Here is a 20,077-nt window from a genome sequence, read left to right as displayed (position 1 = left end):
GGTACTGTATGCTTGTATGCATGGGCACACTTACATACATGCAGGCAAAACATAAAATTAAAAAAAGAATCAGCTCTGTTCAGTTCAGTCTATACCTGGCACTTTATTAGGGTCAAGAACCTGTGGTTAGAAAGGGCAGAGCTGACTACTATTATTCTGCTAAATAGATATAGTATTAAACTGACTCCTAATGACTTGTTATAGCCACAGATAGACTAGTGCATCTCTCAACTCTCACCTGAGAGGCTTCTTGCAGCAGAAGGTAATTAACACAGATTCATGGTTGGTCAACATGCAGGGAATAAGAGACTGCAGAGTGTTCAGTCCTAAATGTGACACCTATACCACAACCTCTCCTCCCAAGGCTCAGGGACCATTGCAGAAGAGGGGATGGAAAGATTATAAGAGCCAGAGGTGGTGGATACAAGGAAATGATATTGTCTGAACAATACAGGGTAGTTGCACATATGAACCAACAGTGCTTGTGACAGCATGCACAAGGCCTGTGCTAGGCCAAGTCAGTAAAAAATCTAGCATGGATGGGGGAGGTGGGCAAGAAGCCCCAGCCATAGCTGAGGATCTATTGGCAATTGAGAGCTGCTGGGAGAGGGAAAGTCATTTTCTTTAGCCGTATGACACCTGGTAGGTTAAGCAGACTCCAAGGGATAGACCTACACCCAAGAGCATTTGGGGAACACAGATTACAATTTAATAGGCCTTTAAAAAAAAAGCAATAGAGGACTTGAAGTTCAGGTGGGTAGTAGGGTAGGGGTGGAAATGAGGGAAGGGATCTGAATATGATCTATGGGGCCAGGTGTTATGGCACACGCCTTTAATCCCAGCACTCAGGAGGCAGACAGGTGGATCTCTGTGAGTTCAAGGCCAGCCTGGTCTATATAGTGAGTTCCAGGCCAGCTGGGGCTACAGAGAGCAGAGAGACCCTGTCTCAAAAAGACCAAAAATAAAAAGAGACATTCTATGGAGTCAGGTATGGTGGCACATGCCTTTAATCCCAGCACTCTGAAGAAAGAGGCAGGCAAATCACTGTGAGATCCAGGCCAACCAGGACTATATAGTGAGATCCTGTAGCAAACCAAACCAAAAAAAAAAAAGTATTAAATTATCCAAGAATCATAATCATTCTTGCTAGGTGTAGTGGCACAGGTCTTTAATCCTAGTACTTGGGAGGCAGAAGCAGATGGATCTCCCTGAAACTGAGGCCAGTCTTGTCTACATAGAGTTCCATGCCAACTAGGGCTACAGAGAGACCCTGTCTTCTAAGATTTTTTTTTGTTGTTGTTGTTGGTGTTTTTGAGACAGGGTCTCCCTGTAGCCCCAGATGGCCTGGAACTCACTGTGTAGACCAGGCTGGCCTCGAACTCAGAGATCCACCTGCCTCTGCCTCTGCTGGGATTAAAGGCATGTACCACCACGCCTGGCTTGAGAGATCCTGCCTTTAAAAAAAAAAAAATCAGTTGTGGTTATGGTTCAGCTCTTCTTCAAGGCAGTTTGAAACGCCCCTGGACAGTTACTTCCTTTCTTCTTGATTCCCTAGCACCAGCTACAATTTTTACTACAGTTCTTACTGATATGTAACTACCATTCCTATTCCTGTCTCTACACCGATTATCTTAAAAATGCTTTTATTATTTTTATTTATGTGTATGTGTGTTGCCTGCATATATGTGAGTGCACCCATGTCATGCAATGCCAAGAGGTTAGAAGTGAGCATCAGATCCCCTGGAACTAGAGTTATGGACAGTTGTTAGCTGCCATGTGGATTCTGGGAATCAAACCTGGGTTCTCTGCAAGAGCCCCAAGATTATCTTTAAAAAAATTATGTATTTTTATATGTACACGAGTGTATGTAGTGTATATGTATGTGCAGGTGCTCAGAGAAGCCAGAGGGAGTCAGATCCCCTGGAACTGGAGTTACCAGCAGCTGTGAGCCACCTAATGTGGGTGCTGGCCCTCTGCAAAAGCAGCAAGTGCTCTTAACCACCGAGTCATCTCTCCAGTCCCATCCAAGACCATCTTTAGGACTTCAGCTTTATTACTCATCTTGGTAAATGGTGTGAAGAAGGCATTCCATAAATGTCTGGAGAACTCTTTTTAGACTAGAAAGTTTCAGTGTACCCAGCTTCCATAGTTCTCAAAAACTTACAGCTATCCCTTAGAAAATGGCAAACATTCTGGGTTAGGAGGTCTCTGGATGCCTTATTGTGAGTTATTAAATAATACTGAGAGCTGGCTTTCACATGGTCATGGTGGTGGAAAGAGAATTTATGTTTGCCTATCTACTTCTGCATTTTATCTTTACCCTTCTAGAGAGACTAATTTAAAAAGAGTGACTCGGCTGAATACAAACCTAGAATAAACACAAAGAGGACCTGGAGTGGCTTTAGTCATAATTACAAGAACATAAGAGAAGAAGAAGGGAAGAAAGGAAAGGAGTACCTGGTGCTTTTCATGATAATCACGCAGAATGGAACAAGAGGAAAAAACCTTTCTTGGAACTTCGGCAACGGAAATTTAAAACAAGACAATCCATGGGGGTTTTTGCTAGCACATTAACCTCATTCAGGACATGTCTATTTTGTATAGTCTTCTCCCTCAACAACTTTGTTCCAAACCCAATTATTAACTATGTAGCATCTACAGCATTTGTCACACAGAAGAAATTCCTTTTTTCCTCCAGGGTGGGGATGGAACCCAGAACCTTGCACATGCTGGGCAAGTGTCCTACTACACAGCCACATTCCCCAGTTCCCGCACAGGGGAGTCATAAATCTTAGCTCCTGAGTTGTTCCACTTGCAAGCCATCCCAATAAGGGTTCTACTTCTGGCTTCAGTATCAGGAATGGTTGTGAACAGTTACCATACATGGGCGGAGAAGGCTCCAAGCAGGGAAAGTGGGAGGAAGGGCATTGTTGCAGCCCCACAGTTACATAACCATATGAGGAGCACTGCAAAAGCACACAGCTCTGCCTTCCTTAAAAATATTAATTCTGAAAATGTCTACAGAGCACCGAGCAAGCACATCTTACTTGCTGGGGTTAATAGCTGAAATGTTAAGAGGCATGACACCAATATAATCTGATAGGTTTACATGGCTGCTGTTAAACAACTTTAGATGCTTGACATCCTCAGAGAAATTTGTGTGCAGTATGTTTCAGTAATAGAATAAATGCCATTTCCCTTTTCGCTGAAAATGAGTCATGTATGCTGGCCTAGAGACTGTCCCCAAACAAGATACATTCCAATAGCTCATTTCTGAGTCTGTTGTTAGGAACTTGGAACATAGTTTCCCATAGAAACAATTTTAGAAGTGGTGGTTTAGATTTCCAGATATGGCCAAAGGAGCCCATTTATCCATAAGTAATTTCATAATGATAATCAGCATGCAGAATGATGCTTTTCTACAAGAAAGTCGTTTTCAATGTCTAAGTTAGAATTTCTGGAATCCCTTTTCTCTTGCCCCAAGTTCCAAAGTGAAAGAGTTCTGAGGCTGGCAGGGGTGTGGGGGAGGAGACAGGTTCTCCGACGAGGTGGGAGGGAGATCTGGTGGAGCTGTGCCCCACAGGGCAGTACATCCATCACAGTAACTTCGCCACAGTATTTGTACTAATGACGATTTATTTTCTTCTGGCAAGAACTTGCTAAATGTTCAGAATATTACTAGTGTCTACAAGGCACATCTTCTATGCTAGAGCACAATGTTAATTGTTTCATACACATTATTTTGCTTCACTCTCTATACTCTCTGTCTCTAAAACCATTCTTTAAACATGAAGCTAAAAAGGGGGGACTTGAAGATTTAGGAATAAGTATCTTGCCTAAATACATAGAGTAGGACTTAGCCCAAGTCTACTTTATTCCAAATCCACTTATTCTACAGACTTGGAAACATTTTCCAGGGACTAGAGGAACATTTCCAACAGCTTGTTGTTTAGTTTTCCAACCAATAGCTCTAATCAAGTCAGCAATTATCTTCCTAAGCAACTAACTCAAGACATATTAAGTGCCTTCTCTGTGACAATGCAAGGATGAAGGTGCTGGGAATCTAGTGGATACAAGCCATCCAAACAGGAATATACAAAGCCAGTTGAGGATGACCAGGGCTAGATGACAGCCTCCAGCAGGTCACTGTGAGTTGGCACTATCACAGGGGGCTCCACAGAGGATGCCTTGGAGAGGTGGATTTCTGGAGAACAAAGGGTTGTGACAAACAATACAAGCATGCTAATGACTTCTTAGGTAGCAGACAGACTGATGTTATAGACAATGGGAACCAAGAAAAGTTGGGGCTATAAGCTTCAGATATCTCTAAATTTTCTGCATTATAACTTAGCTTTCTGAACAAAATATTAAAAAGTCAAAAGAAAACAAAATCCCCCTGGTAATTGTCTTGTGAAACTTAAGTTTCTTTCTTGTGAACAGACAAGCAACTATAAACATGTATATATTGTTTTCCTTTATTAAAATATAGCATATGGCCTGTAGAAACTTTGAGCAATAATAACTCACCTTACACGTGTCTATTTTGCTATTTAAAATTTTTATTCTTGTTGGAAAGGCATGGTTTTACTACATAAATATACCCCAAGCATTGGGGTCTGGAGCATCCAGTAACTTCCAGGGGTGGACTCACTCATAGTTAATGTTTTAATCTATGGATCCAGACCCTTAAAAATGGGTCTGGCTTAGTGAGATTTGTTCCCCTTCAGCAATGCAGTGACCTGTTCACAGCTCTTTCTGGCTTTCTTCATACTTGAAACTATTATTTGTTTATTCATTTATGAAACCATTATTTATTTGTTTGTTTGTTTATTTATTTATTTATATTTCGAGACAGGGTTTCCCTGTAGCAAACCGAAGCTGGCCTGAAATTCACTATGTTAACAGGCTGGCCTCAGTCTCACAGAGATCTGACTGCCTCAGCCTACTGAGTGCTGGGATTAAAGGTGTGTGCCACCATATCAGGCCTCATATTTGAAACTTTTTTTTTTAATGTCTTTTTTGAGACAGGGTCTCCCTATAGTTCCAGCTGGCCTGGAACTCACTATGTAGGCCAGGCTGGACTTGAACTCACAGAGATCCACCTGCCTCTGTCTCCCGAGTGCTGGGATTAAAGGCATATACCACCACACCTGGCTTACTTGAAACATTTTTAAAATTTATTTTTATTTTATGTGTATAAGTGTATTGCTTGCATGTATATAAATGCACCTGTGTCATGCAATGCCCATGGAGGTCAGAAGAGGGGGTAAGATTCCTGGAACTGGAGTTATAATCTGCCATGTGGGTGCTGGGATTCGAACCTGGGTTTTCTGCAAGATCAGCCAGTTCTCTTGACTGCTGAGCCATCTCTCCAGCCCCATACTTGAAACTTTTAAAAAGCATTTATTGTATGTGTAAATGTGCAAGCTAATGCATGCCACTGTGTACATATGGAGTTCGTTCTGTTCTTCCACCATGTGGGTTCTAGGGACCAAACTCACATCACTATGCTTGGTGACAGGTGCCTTTACCTACTGAGCAGTATCATCAGACCCTTTCATGCTTAAAAAAAGATGAATTACCTGCTTTTGAGCCTGTTCCTTTTCCTTTTGTATCATTAGCATCTACTACAATGTTTGGCAAATGTGAGACATTAAATGGATGTTTAACAATTTAAAAAATATGAACATGTACAGCAGTGTCCTTAACAACTTGTTGATCTCTAGGTATCAAGACACAGAGGGAAAGAACAGCATTTTTCCCATCTGGAGAATATAATTTAGTGAAACACTGTGGAGGTATGTTAAGAAAAACCAGAAACATGGGTATGTCATCAGCAACAGTGGAGGGTTTGGCCTAAATAGGAAGAGTGGCAGGAAAAGAACTGTGGCAAGGAGATTAGGAAGTTCAAATTACACAGGAAGGGTTCAAATTAAAGTACTAACAATAATTTCTAATGGGGCAAATCAAGACAAGTGTGGTTGAATTAGGAAGCCTGAGTGGGGAAAGGCTGTCTGAAAAATAACAGCTGCCTTAAAGCCTTCTGGAATAAGGCCAGTTATAACTCTTAAGTAAAAGCACTGATAAGCAATTGTGAAAGTCCATTTGAGGCTGGAGATTACAATGTAATTCCTTTATGCCAAATACTGGGTGAGGCACTCTGGACCTAAAGGGATGAAAAATCAACATGCCCTCAAGCAGTCTAATACTGAGAAAGCCATCTGTCTCTTTATATTTAGTTCCAACATTACTGTCTTATCCCTAAAATGATCTTATAACATACTTAACATTGCAATATAGTATGGTTGTTGATGCTTTGGACTACTTTGTCCATATATGAGAAAAGCTGACTGATATCTCAGACAGTCATTATGGTTATGGAAAATAATTGTGGTATCTAGGCACCTTACTCCCAGAAGCTGTGCTACATGAAACATGTACAGGGCTCCAAAAAGGAAGACACTTTTCTAGATCCATTAAGGAAAATACTGTTAAAAAACCATGCATTATGCTGGGGGCATGGTGGCTCACGCCTTTAATGCCAGCACTCAAGATGCAGATATCTCTGTAAGATCAAGGCCAGCCTGGTCTACATAGTGAGTTCCAGGCCAGCTGAGGCTACAGGGAGACCCTGTCTCAAAAAGACCAAACAACAACAACAAAAACAACAAAAAGCCCTCAAAAAACAGACACGCATTTTAATCTATTTAAATCTACCGCCCCCCCTGCAAAATCTTTTTGAGCTGGCCTGGAACTCACTATGCAGATGAGACTGGCCTTGATCTCACAGCTCACAGAGATGCGTCTTGCCTCTGACTTCTAAGTGCCAGGGTTAAAGACTTGAGCCACCACACAAATGTTATGAGAAACACGATGCCTTCCAAGTTCACACTCACAAAAGAACTCACCCTTTCTACCATCAAACCCAATCTCCATGCTGGGAAAAGGTATATTTCAGACAAATTTTTCAGAAAGTATTTAGGCTTTGAAAGCTAATCTTTAGCTTAAAGATCGATTAAAATTATAAATTTACTTTATCATTTGCTGAATTCCAGCTAAAAGGCAGTACTTTTTACAAATCTGCTTTTGATAATAGATTCCTAGTTCATTTTAAACAATTTTTTTAAATTTTTATTTTTTGTTATTTTATGTATATGCATGTATTGCCTGCATGTATGTAAGTGCACTCGTGTCGTGCAATGCTCGTGGACAGAAGAGGCTGTCAGATCCCCTGGGACTGGAGTTACGGACAGTTGTTAGATGTCATGTGGGTGCTGGGATTTGAAGCCGGGTTTTCTGCAAGAACAACCAGTGTTCTTAACCGCTGAGCCATCTCTCCAGCCCCTTAAACAAAATTTTTAAACAAAAAATTACTTAGAAATGGGTTTTTCTGTGGAAGATTTCAAGTCCTCAAAGCCACTGACTGCCCTTCCTCTTCTTTTCTATAAAATTCAATTCTGCCCTGTATTTCTTGTGTTCTTTTTAGACCAATTCTTCATGAATAGTTCTTTCCTTGTTGTTGTTGTTAGGGAATTCATTCTCAGAACTCCCACAAATGTGCCAAGAGATATGTTTAGAAATATTCTTTGACTATTATCTGAAATAATATGAAAACCAAATGTCCAGCACTCTTGGCTAAATAAACTCTAGTACATCTTATGTGGAAAGACTAGACAGCAAATAAAACAAGTAAAGTAACCCTATGGTTCATGTCAGATGCCCAGTGAGCTTTAAATGAAAGACAAAGGTGTTGAACATCACACTCAGAATGACCTAACTTTTGTTTTTGCCATTTTAAAATTAGCAAAAACAGTTGAGTATTTTAGAGACAAAATGTTCCTAACATTACATAAACTGTCTTGGAACACATGGAATGATAAAAAAAACTTCCAAAAACTTTTTTATGAAGCAAGTATAACACGATGCTAAATTTATAAAAGATAGTTCATGAAAACACAGTAAACACGCTTCAACACCATCGTTAGAAAGCACTTCACTGCAGAATCTAAGAGGATTTTGTGCCAAGAAGGTAGAAATGGTTGCACATTAATCTATTAATGTTTTAGCTTAATATATTTAAGAAAAAAGATGAGATTTTTTCATAGATACAGAAAAGGCACTTGGTGCACTTAACAATCATTCTGTTTAAAAAAATACTTGAAAAATAAATAAAAATACTTGAGAAATTTTCTTCAATGGTCACAGGACACGGAGAAATCCAGTTGGTACTGATCAGGAAGCCTCCTCCCTGTTGGCTAGCTTTCACAGCACTGAAGGTGCTATGTAGGCTGCTGGGGGAAAAGTCCTCAAAAATCTTACCCAGCTATGAAACTTGTGAGCTACAATAACAACTGGCCTGGCAAGATATGCCCATGGGTACAATAATGACATGAATATTGTAGGGGTAAACAATTGCTTTCTTACATTTAAGGTACATTCCACAGAAGGAAACACATGCCTGGTACTGTGTATCTGGCCAACAACCCATGGTTGGGGAGTTCATAGGAATCTTGCTAACATTTTTAAAAACATTTTGTTTTTTAAAGGAATTTTTATTTATTTTTTATGTGTATGAGTGTATCGCTTGCATGTATGTAAGTGCACCTGTGTTGTGCAATGCGTGCAGAGATCAGAGGACATCAGATCCCCTGGAACTGGAGTTAGGACAGTTGTTAGCTGCTATGTGGGTGCTGGGAACTGAATCTAGATCCTCTGCAAGAGCAGTCAGTGCTCTTAACTGCTGAGCCATCTCTCCAGCTCCCTTTATTTTTGTTTTTGTGTGTACAAGCATGCTACCTGCATGTGTTAAGGGCAGTCATGTCGTGCAATGCTTATGGGGGTCAGAAGAGGGCATTGGATCCCCTGGAACCAAGTTTCAGATGGTTGTTAGTTGCCATGTGAGTGCTGGCAATCAAACCAGAGCAGCCAGTGCTCTTAACTGCTGAGCCGTCTCTCAAGCCCCAAATGGACACAGTTTCTAACTGCCCTCTAAATGTGAATTTCTAAATCCACAGATCAGTGTAGCTCTCAGACTTCATCAGAGACTTCTTTGTGCAATGGATGGCAGTTAATGCAGACAACTGGTAAAGTGCAGAGAGTAAGGGTCTGTGGAGGGCTCAGTCACATGAGACATCTACATCACACACTCTTCCCCCCCCCCACCCAAGGCTCAGGGACCATCTTGGAAGAGGAGGTGAAAAGATTGTAAAAGCAGAGGTTAGGGAGGACCAGAACAAAACAGTGTCTTCTAGACACAGCATAATCACTGCATGAACTCACAGCAGCTAGCTGAAGAGCTACCAACAGTTCATGGCTGCTGAGAGGAGGGAGAGTCAGCTTTCTTTAAGGAGTGGTCCCAGGAAGGTGACCACACTGCAGCGTAGGGCACCACAACCATGAGAATGTGGGCATGTGAGGAGCACAAGTGGACTCAGTGGCTTATTTAAAAAAAAAAAAAAGGGAGAGAGAGAGAACATGACATTGAGAGGTGATGGAGTAGACCTGGGAGGAGCTAAGGAGGGGGTAGGAAAGGTGAGTATGATCAAAATACATTATATGCAAGTATGGAATGCTCAAAGAATTAATAAAAGTGTTGCATTTAAAAATACTTGAGAAAAGAGAACTAAGGGAATACTTTAACATATGATATGGCAAAAATCAGAAGAAAACTCATACTCGGCCTTTCAGTGTGAGGTTGCTCCTGGTCCAACCTCAGAAGGGTTATTTCAGAAATTTGATCTAACCCTGGACAATGAGGGAGACTTGCCAGGATATTATACAATTTTTTTTAAAGACTCTCTTACCATTGGAAAAGATATTTGAGAGACAAAAACTGTAACATGTAAATCTGAATTTGAATAAATATTGAATTTGGTCCTAAATCACTTGTAATGCGATTCCAGATCAACTCAAATAGTACCATATGAATCTTCAGATCAACAACAAAAGTAGCCTAAGACTAAGGATCACCTAGATTGTGGGTGGATCAATGGCCCCGGTCTTCTTAATCAGTATTTCCAGTTTTATACAACAGCAAAATCAAAAGCAGCCCTTAAATATTAACAGTGACATGCTGGAGCAGACTGCTTAAAACACTCAACTGTTAGTTTTTAAGCAGTCAGCGTAAAGAGAAGGTGTATAATCTATGATTGCCGGGCATGGTGGCACACGCCTTTACTCCCAGCACTTGGGAGGCAGAGGCAGGCAGATCTTTGTGAGTTTGAGGTCAGCTTGGTCTACATAGTGAGTTCCAGGACAGCTGGGGCTACAGGAAGACCCTGTCTCAAAAAGACCAAATAAATAATAAATAAATAAAATAAAAAATAAAGATAAAGGGCTGGAGAGATGGCTCTGTGATTAAGAGCACTGGCTACTCTTGAAGAGGACCTGGGCTCAGTTCCCAGAACCCACATGACAGGTAACAACTGTCCATAATGCCAACACTCTCTTCTGACTTCCATGGGCGCACTTACATACAGGCAAGCAATACACTCATACACAAAATAAAAATAAATAAAATATAAAAATAAAGATAATAAAAACTAAACTAAAAATTGGGGGCCAGAGAGATGATTCAGTGGTTAAGAGCACTGGCTGCTCTTGCAGAGGACCTAGTTCAGTTCCCAGTACCCACATAATGGCTAACTGTCCATAACTCCAGTTCAAGAAGATCCAATGCTCTCTTCTGGCCTCTGCAGGCATTGTATAACACATATGCGTAGGCAAAACACTCATACACTAAAAATAAGTAACAAAAAACCTAAAAATGGATTATTTCCTAATTATTTTCTTACATTTAATTATTAACTGTGCTTCTGAGATTATTTCTATTACATCTGAAGGGTAGAAATATTACACAAACCAGGCACAAAACACATGCCTGGCGTCTCAACACTTGTGAGACTGAAGCGGGAGAACCAAGAGTTCAGTCAGCCTTAGCTCAGCTACACAGAATGAGACCAGCTGGGTATGTGAGAACCTGTCTCAGAAAATGACCAGACCGGACCAAACCAGACCGGACCAGACCAGACCCGAGACCGTACCAGACCCCAGACCAGACCGGAGACCGGACCGGACCCCAGACCGGACGTGACCGGTCCGGACCGGACACCAGACCAGACACCAGACCACACCAGACCAGACCAGAAAAAGGCTTGAAGCTGGTTCTATGGATAAAAGCTCTTGTTGCCAAGCCTGACAACCTCCTCTGTTCAATCCCTGGAACTCACGTTAAAAAAAAATAAATAAAAAACTGGGGGCTGGAGAGATGGCTCAGCGGGTAAGAGCACTGACTGCTCTTGCAGAGGACCCGGGTTTGATTCCCAGCACCCACATGGCAGCTACAAAATGTCCTTAACTCCAGTTCCAGGGGAATCCGAAGCCCTCTTCTGACCTCCATGGCATTGCACGACACGGGTGCACTCACATACATGCAGGCAGTACACTCATACACATAAAATAAAAATAACAAATAAATTATTAAAAATAAATAAATAAATAAATAAAAATAAAAAGCTGGGGGCTGAAAAGATTGCTCAGTGGTTAAGGGCATTGGTTACTCTTGCAGAAGATGAGTTCAGTTCCTAGCACCCTCTTCTGGCCTGCCTGGGCATTGCACGCAGGTGGTTGTATGCCTACGTATATACAGGCAAAACACTCATATACATAAGAAATAAGCTGCATACAGTGCCTTGCAGCTGTAATCCTAGCACCCTTGTGGCAAGAGGGAAGGCAGAAACAAGAAAATCAACTAGAAACTTATGTGCCAGCTAGGCTTAAGTGCAGAGAATGGCAGAAACAACCAGAAAGACTCTGACTCAAGGAGGAAGGTGAGAATTAACTCCTGGAAGTTTCCTGTGGCCTCCACATTCTTGCCATTCTTCCCCCCAATAAATATTTTGAAAAGGGAAAAGTAATAGCACCTGATGGTGCACCACTGAAGATCTTTTCTTTACTGTCATCACAATGTAACATGAAATTGTGTATGTAAACCCACAAACAGGCAAATACTGCATGTTGCTTCCTAACCTCCTTCGAGAGAACTGGTTATCAAACACCTGCCAGTAGAGTGATGGCTGAGGACAGCGCTATCTCAGGTTAGCTCACCCATATACCCTCTCTCACTCATTCTCCACTATTCTCCTAAAGATACAAATTAAAAGGAGTTACCTAAAAGCATCTCAGGGATTATAAGATTAATCTTTTTTTTTTTTTTTAACATAGTAACTGAGTCAGGGCTGGTGGTACACATCTTGAGTCTCAGGACTTGGGGGACAGAGACAGGTGATCTCTGCCATGGAGGAGTTCCAAGTCATCTGGGGCTTCATGGATACCCTGTCTCAATCAAAACAAAACTCCATAACTGGTTCTTATGGATTAATCTTTTTTTTTTTTTTTTTAACATATATACTTTCTAAACAAAGAAGTACACTTTCCAATAAACTGCTTTGTCTGGGAACTTTCAGAACTCTCATATTCAATATTGTAGAAGGCATATGGTGGGTTGCTTTAACTTTTCTGCCTGTGGTTTCTTCTACTTTTTTCTTTTACTCTGCAGCGTAGGCTGATCTCTAACTCATAGCAATCCTCCTGCTTCAGTATCCCAAAGGCTGTGATTACAGGCATGAAGGACCACACTAGGCTCTGTCTTTTGTTTCTCACAACAATTTTTTTCGTCCTGTGAAAAGAGCTGTTGCCCTAAGGCAACATAAACTGGCCCCAAGAACAAACAAAGATGGACCAATTTGTGCCTGCCCACAGTCAGGAAGCGATTAAGTAGGCCCAAAGCACTTCCTATAATACAAAGGCCAGATGCATTAACAAATGGTCTGGATGCCATTTGGGTTATTTTAGACATGTGGAGCATTTTACTCAAGTTGCTTAAAAGAATATCAAAATTGGATAGTGTGAAAATATTAAGGCATGTGTGTAGTGGGCATTACCATAATGACTTTTTTCTTTAGTTTTAGAGTGCCTGCATATACTCCAAACGGCCAAATTGAATTAGTAAAATACACAAACATGGGATATACATTATTTTATTTTAAACCTATTCCTTATAGCTGGGGAAAAACAATCTCAGACCGTTAAATGGTGATGTGTGTTATAAAGAGCACAAGCACTTCATCTTCTGAAAAGCCCACAAATCAGGACAAAGGGACATAGGCTTGTTCTTTGCAATACAACGGTATTAAAAACTCAGACCAAAGTCTTGTTTGAGGAATTACAATTTAATTCAAAATTGGAGGAACAGCAATTTTCTGTACTTTCTATTTTAAATTTGCAAAGATGATACAGAATACTGAACAACAACTACACACAGTTTTCATCAAGTATTGAGAAATGCTTGGGGTTTTAAAGGTTATTTCTAAGTGTGTGTGTGTGTATGTTGTGTGTGTACCCATGCATGTGCATGTCTATGTGATAGAGTATGCATCCACAGTATTTAATATTTGAATGAAACTAAAAACTATCTTCATGCCATGGCATTGGTCTTCACAAGTCATCTGCAAAGCTGACTTAAATGAGGTGGTTGGCCTCACTCTCAGTGCCCTGCCTTGATACGCACTGTAGGAATATGCTTACCAAAAAGGGTGAAGCACACCTTCATTTGACATTTTATTCAAAATTAACAAAATGATAAACAGGTAGGTAGATGACAATCCAGTACCACTAGTTGGATACTATTTAATTTTTGACATATTTATAAGCTCACCATCACCTTTATCACCATCAAATATTTTAGTCTATGTAGTCAAAGTCTTCTGGAATTCCAAAATTTTTATCAATTTTATTTTCTTCAAACCCAAATTTTCTTTTGGCCCAGGATTTTATCGCAAATATGTTATCTATAAGAAAATTGAAAAATATTTTTGAGACTTAAAAACACAATCATAAAATATCCAAATATAATTTTCATTGTTCTTTGCTCCTATTACTTTCAGATGTATCGAAATAAGAGCCTTTCCATCTTTAGGAGTAATGGTAATAACTGTAGATAAAAGATGCTTTGAACAAGTAAACAAATTTCATTTAAAAGCTCAGCAAGTTTTTGCTACTGAAGGATTCCTAACAGAAGTAATACAGATAAGGACAGTTTCCTGGAATTTTTTTCACATTTTCACCAGAGCCCAGGCTCTTTTACCTCATCACTTAAGAGTTGCTCTTGCTCCCAGAAGGAACACTTTCTCTCCAGACACCTTTCCTTCCCCTCAGAGTAATGGCTGCCAGACAATCCAACAGCCTGAGGGAGAGGGGTAAGGAGGGAAAGGTGTTCTCTTCTTAAGGCAAGAACAGATGTATCCTCAGCATCCCTACAGGGAATTTGCATTGTACCACTGGGGAAAAGAATGTGGATATCTACTTAAAGGAATTTATCACAATGGGAGGAAATGCCCAAATTGTGCACAAAGATTTCTGAACAAGGATTTTCATCCTAGTGCAATAATACAAGGTCATCATTGACTCATTAAGCATGGCACCTGTTCTAGTCTGCCTTCAATTGCTGTGACAAAACACTCTGATCAATACCAACTTGGGGAGGAAGGGTTTATTTGGTTTGCATCTCTCAGGTATAGAACCTGGAGGCAGGAGCTGAAACACAGGCCATGGAGAAATGCTGCTTAATGGCTTGTTCCTTTGGCCTGTGCTCAGCCTGCTTTCTTTTTCTTTCTTTCCTCTTTTTTTTTTTTTTCTTTTTGAGACAGGGTCTCCCTACAGGGGCTACAGCCCAGCTGGCCTGGAACTCGATATGTAGACCAGGCTGGCCTTGAACTCACAGAGATCACCTGCCTCTGCTTCAAGTGGGGGTATTAAGGGTATGTGCCACCATGCCTGGCTCAGCCTGTTTCTGATACAACACAAGACCACACCTGCCCAGAGATGGTACTGCCCACAGTGGGCTAGACTCTCTGACATCACTCAACAATCAGAAAATGCCCTACAGACATGGCCACAGCCAGTCCAATAGAGGAAATTCTCTAATTGAGGCCCCGTCTACCCAGGTGTGTCAAGTTGACAACCAAAGCTATCCAGCACAGCACCTATGCAAAAGGTGCCTGCCTTTATGAATAAGAATGATGGCTGTTTTCCCCCTTTAATTCGACACATTTCTCAGCATATATATATATATATATAAACTTTATAATGAAAATTTATCACACACACACCCCAATGGTTTAAGTTTTTCTGATCTGTCAGGGTACACTATAAAAATAAACACTGTATTAGTAGTGAAAATCAAGTAAAAGATTAGAATAAGTTCTTCTGGAGCGCCTGAGCTATTATGTCATCACTTCTTGACAGCAACCCATACTATGTTAGTTCTGGAAACGTACAAGAGATACCATCTGCAGGTCAGAGAGAGGCCTCAGAAGAAACAAGACCTGCTATTGGAACACTGATTTTGGAACTAATGCCTTCAAAATAGTAAGAACATATAGTTTTGTTGCTTAAATGTAGATTTTGTTCTACCAACCATTCCTTGCAAATTAATACACTCAATCTGATCTTCATTTGATATACTATTTCTATGGAAGTTTAATTCTAAATATCAAATAAAGATAAATACAATTAAATTTTCTTTCTAAAGTAAATACTATTATCTGAAACAGAATAAACAGTGCTAACAAAATGTCATGTTTTTCCATAAAAGTGTTATGGAATGTAAACAGATATTCAAACAAATCTACTTTTTATAACAATTTAAACTGAGTCTTAACCTTTCATTACATGTGAGAATACTAAAACAAAGGCATGAAGTACTCCAGGATCTGGTGAGTTTGTTTAGTTTTACCAGTGTCTGCACAGTCAGTACTTCCTTGCCAATTACAGTAAAGTATTTACAGAGGTGAGACAGAAGACAGGTATTAAGTACATTACAGATATTTCAGAATCTAAAGAAATCATAAAAGGATGACCTAAGAGGAGAGAGAAAATATCATTTCCAAACAATTCCAAAGTGATATGTGTACCATAGAAAAAAGACAAAGTATTATGTGTATGGCTTCCAGGACAAGTTCCATAAATGCAGAAAGACTTTCAGGAAACAGGAAACAAATACAACAATAGAGGAAGCTGGGAAGAACCTTTGAATTGGGTCAGAAAAAGAGAAACAGGCACCCTACAAGTCTATGTAACAGCCTCTGAAAGAAGGAGTTTCTGGATCAGATAAAGACAAGAAAACATTCTATAGTAAGCATCCAAAGATTAGAAACAAAAGAATCAACAAAGGCCTCTTTGCATGCCTACTGGCCAGTTCAAGGAAGATGCTGACCAAACTTTTCTCAGGCCACTGGAGGTCTGCCTTCTTCAGACACCCATATACAATCTTGACAGTTCATTTCCCCATCAACTAATTGTTCTACTATAGAGAATTTTTTGTAAGTGGATAAAGAATAATTTTTTTACAGAACCAACCTTAAGACATAGAGTTCCTGTTAATTCACGTGGCTGCATACTCAAGATCAACATGGGAATAAAGGGGCCACTATTGGTGGTGGATCTGTCCACTGTACACATTAAAATACCTTGTGATTCCCAGCACAGAAAACTCAAGTCTACTATCTTAATTTATTATAATTTGTCAAATAATATTTAAAGTGTCACAAAACATTTAGATGCAGTTTGTCTACATTGTAAATGTAGATGAAGACTTGTGGGAAATGGGGAACTTACACAACAACAGAGGAAGCTTATGTGAAGAGACTGAACCAGGTTTAGTCTTAGGAAATCTTTCTTTCTATAAAACTGAAATGCTAAATTATTAAACAGTAGATATTTTTAATTCTAGACACATTTTAAGGACACTGATAGGTAAAAAGAAACTAAGCTTCAATTAATAGCTATATAATTTTTAGTTATAAATAATTCTGATTTTTAAAATTTATCTTGAAATCAGGGAGGTTTTTGGAGGTACAATGTATTTTATCTCTTCATCTTTAGGGCACATGTTTATGCTGGAAAGAGTAAGTTGTAGCCTTGAGTGAGAATATTTTTGAGACAGGATCTCATTAGTCCAGGCTGGTGTCAGACTGACTATGTAGCCAAAGATGATCTTGGACTTCTGGGGTTTTTTGTTCTTTCTTTCTTTGTTTTGAGACAGAGTCTCCCTCCAGACTCTGGTCTGGAATTCCCTATGTGGACCAGGCTCTGCCTCCCAAGCTCTGGGACTAAAGGTATGGGCCACCATACTCTGCTAACCTTGGAACTTCTGATCTTCCTTGTTTCTGCTTTCTGAGTGATGGATTACAGGTATGTACCACCATGCTCAGCTTAATTTGGTACTGAGTATCAAATGCAGGGCTTTGTACATTGCTAAGTAGTTTATCAACTGAGCTATATTCCCAGTCTGGGAAAATAGTTCTTAACAATTATATCCATTATCATAAAACTATCATTTCTGGGGCTGGAGGTTGGCTCAGTGGTTAAGAACACTGGTTGTTCTTGCAGAAGACCTGCGTTCGAATCCCAGCACCTACATGGCAGCTAACAACTGTCCATAGCTCCAGTTCCAGGGGATCCGACAGTCTCTTCTGTTCTCCGCGAGCACTGCACAACACAGGTACAAGGGTGCACTTACCGACATGCAGGCAATACACGTATACACATAAAATAAATAAATAAAATATTTTAAAAAACTATCATTTCCATATGTTAAAAAAAACTTCTAGGTACTTTTGCAGCTAATCACATAGGTGAAAAAATTCTTCCAACAGCTTTTCAAATTATAATTTTAGTAGCTTATGATGAACTGGAAAACAACTTATGATTGTTTATTTAACAATTAGAATTTTACAGTGAATTGGAAAAAGGGAGAAAAGCAGATTATGTCTGTCTAATATTGTGCTGAAAAGCTTATGGACTCTTAGTTCCCTCAGAGCTGAGGCAGACATTATGCACAGAGAACAGAGGAGAAAGCAAGTTCACAGAGGTTCAAAGGGTCACACAGCAAAGGTGTTCAGCTTGGATTCCTTCTGCTGCATATATACCTATTCCCACCTTGGATATGCTGCCTTTTCCAGAACTACCAGAGGAAATCATCTGACCCACCTTTAAAATTATTACTTTTTTATTTATTGTCTGTGCATGGGGGCAAGGTGACTGCATGGATGACATGGTGTGAGTGTGTGGACGTCAGTGGACAACCTGGGGAGTCAGTTCTTTCCTTCTACCACGTGGAACCCAGGAATTGACTCAGGTCATCAGGCTTGATGGCAGGTACCTTACCTAAGCAACTTCGATGGCCCCTAACCCGTCTTATCTTTAACCCATAAGGCCACTGGCTTCATTTGTCACACTCAAAATTTTCTCAGGCTGGATATGGTGGTGTATGTCTTTAATCTTAGTATTTGGGAGACAGAGGACAGCCTATGACATCAAGGTCAGCCTGGTCTACAAAGTGAGTTCTAGGCCAACTGGGGCTACAGGGAGACCCTGTTTCAACAATATATATTAGAGAATATATATATTTCTCAAACCAACATAATATCATTGCATTTGTTTATAATTATTTATTGTTATTTACTTAATTTGGAGATAAAGTTTAATGATATAGACGAGGCTAGCCTTGAACTCACCATGTAGCCATGACTGGACCTAAACTCCTAATTTTCCTGCTTCTAATTTCTAAGTGCTAGGATTACAAGCATGTGCCACCATGCCAAAATATATTTACTTATTTATATTTTACATAATACACAATTCATTATATCTTTAATGTTTGTTCTTTTTTTCTTCCACTCTTATTTTAAAGTAGTATTTTATTTAGAAAATGACTTGTTATCAAAAGTTTTATAGGAGCCAAAGGACAATTATATTAATATTACCAATTCATTTGATTCTAAAATAGTCAGGAAAAAATTTTAATTTTTTGTGAAGCACAGGCCTAAAAAGGCAGCAGGGAGTCTGGCACAAATCGGGTTCTTCAGTGACTAATCCTTTCTGACTAAACGCAGTCCCTTTAAGCTTTTACCATTTCTGCTTCAATCTTATACATATTTTCCCACGGAAGCATAATGAGGATGAGTAATACATGGGAAGATATTATAGACTCTCACTGGGGTGGAAAAACTCAATCACCATCATTTTATAATTAAATATTGGGAAAAAAATCAATGTTACTTTTTGGCAGGTTTTAATAATACTAATCATATGTGTATACAAATCATAACAACCATTACTAACTTTCTTCTAAACTTTAAGACACATACATAATGCATTTTCTGGAGTGGGAAAGCCTTGAGAGAGAATAGGAGCTCATTATGTAGCTCAGGTTGACCCTAAACTGACCGTAACCTTCCTGCCTTAGCCTCCAAAGTGATGAACTTGCAGGCATCTGCTATCACATCTGGTGTCATAATGTCCATGAACTCCTACTTCTTAGAATCTCTCTGGTATAGATCTGAAAAAGAAAGCAGACTTACAGGAAAGACAACGTTGTTCCAGAGTGTGGGCTTTGGACTCAGAAACACAGGGGTCTTAGGGTATGGTGGTACATGCCTTTAATCCTAGCACTTGGAAAGCAGAGGCTGGCAGATCTCTGTGAGATCAAAGCAAGCCTGGTCTACATAGCAAGTTCCAGGCCAGCTGAGGCTACAGGGAGATCCTGTCTCAAGAAAAGAAAACCAACCAAACAAAACAAAACAAAAGAAACACAGGGGTTTAATTCCTGTCCTATAGTACACGTATGACCTTGAACTCTTCAGGGTTTTGGCTGATTCTTCAAATTGAGGAAAATCTTCAAGATTATCATAGTGATAAAGTAACAAAATAACAAAGGTACTCATTACAGTAAGCAGCAAATAGCTTTCAAAAATATTAGCTGTTACTATTTACAAAAAGACAAATCTTTAGGATTCCATGAAACTTCAGGCTGGGAATATAGTTCAGTGGTAGAGCACTTGGCCTAGCATGTGTGAAATTCTGTGTTCAACTCCCAGTACTGTGAAAATAAATAAAGTAAAATACATGAAACTTCAACTATATTTTTCTTTTTAAAAATATTTTAGTATTTTCATTTTATGTGTATGAGTATATTGTCTGCATGTGTGTAAGTGTACCCGTGTTCTGCAATGCCCAT

At 39.7% G+C, this 20,077-nt stretch overlaps 1 protein-coding gene across 4 annotated transcripts in view; it reads right to left on the bottom strand.

Moving 5' to 3' along the window:
• Positions 1-13,602: 13,602 nt before the first annotated feature.
• The window catches only part of Mnd1 (meiotic nuclear divisions 1), an 88,962-nt gene continuing 82,487 nt past the window's right edge, over positions 13,603-20,077 (bottom strand). For 2 of the 4 annotated variants that reach the window (XM_029556771.1, XM_029556769.1), the window contains one exon: positions 13,605-13,847. Coding sequence is in view for 3 of the 4 variants with exons in the window: in XM_029556769.1 (XP_029412629.1) it covers positions 13,741-13,847 (107 nt within the window). In the remaining variant the exon portion in view is untranslated. Of the gene's footprint in view, positions 13,848-18,724; positions 19,940-20,077 lie in introns of those variants that run through there. The other 2 variants (XM_008854275.2, XM_029556770.1) reach the window with 2 other exon arrangements.

This window comes from Nannospalax galili, unplaced genomic scaffold, assembly GCF_000622305.1.
Source record: "Nannospalax galili isolate Female #2095 unplaced genomic scaffold, S.galili_v1.0 scaffold305, whole genome shotgun sequence".
Classification (NCBI taxonomy): domain Eukaryota; kingdom Metazoa; phylum Chordata; class Mammalia; order Rodentia; family Spalacidae; genus Nannospalax; species Nannospalax galili.
This window is presented reverse-complemented; position numbering and strand designations above follow the sequence as displayed.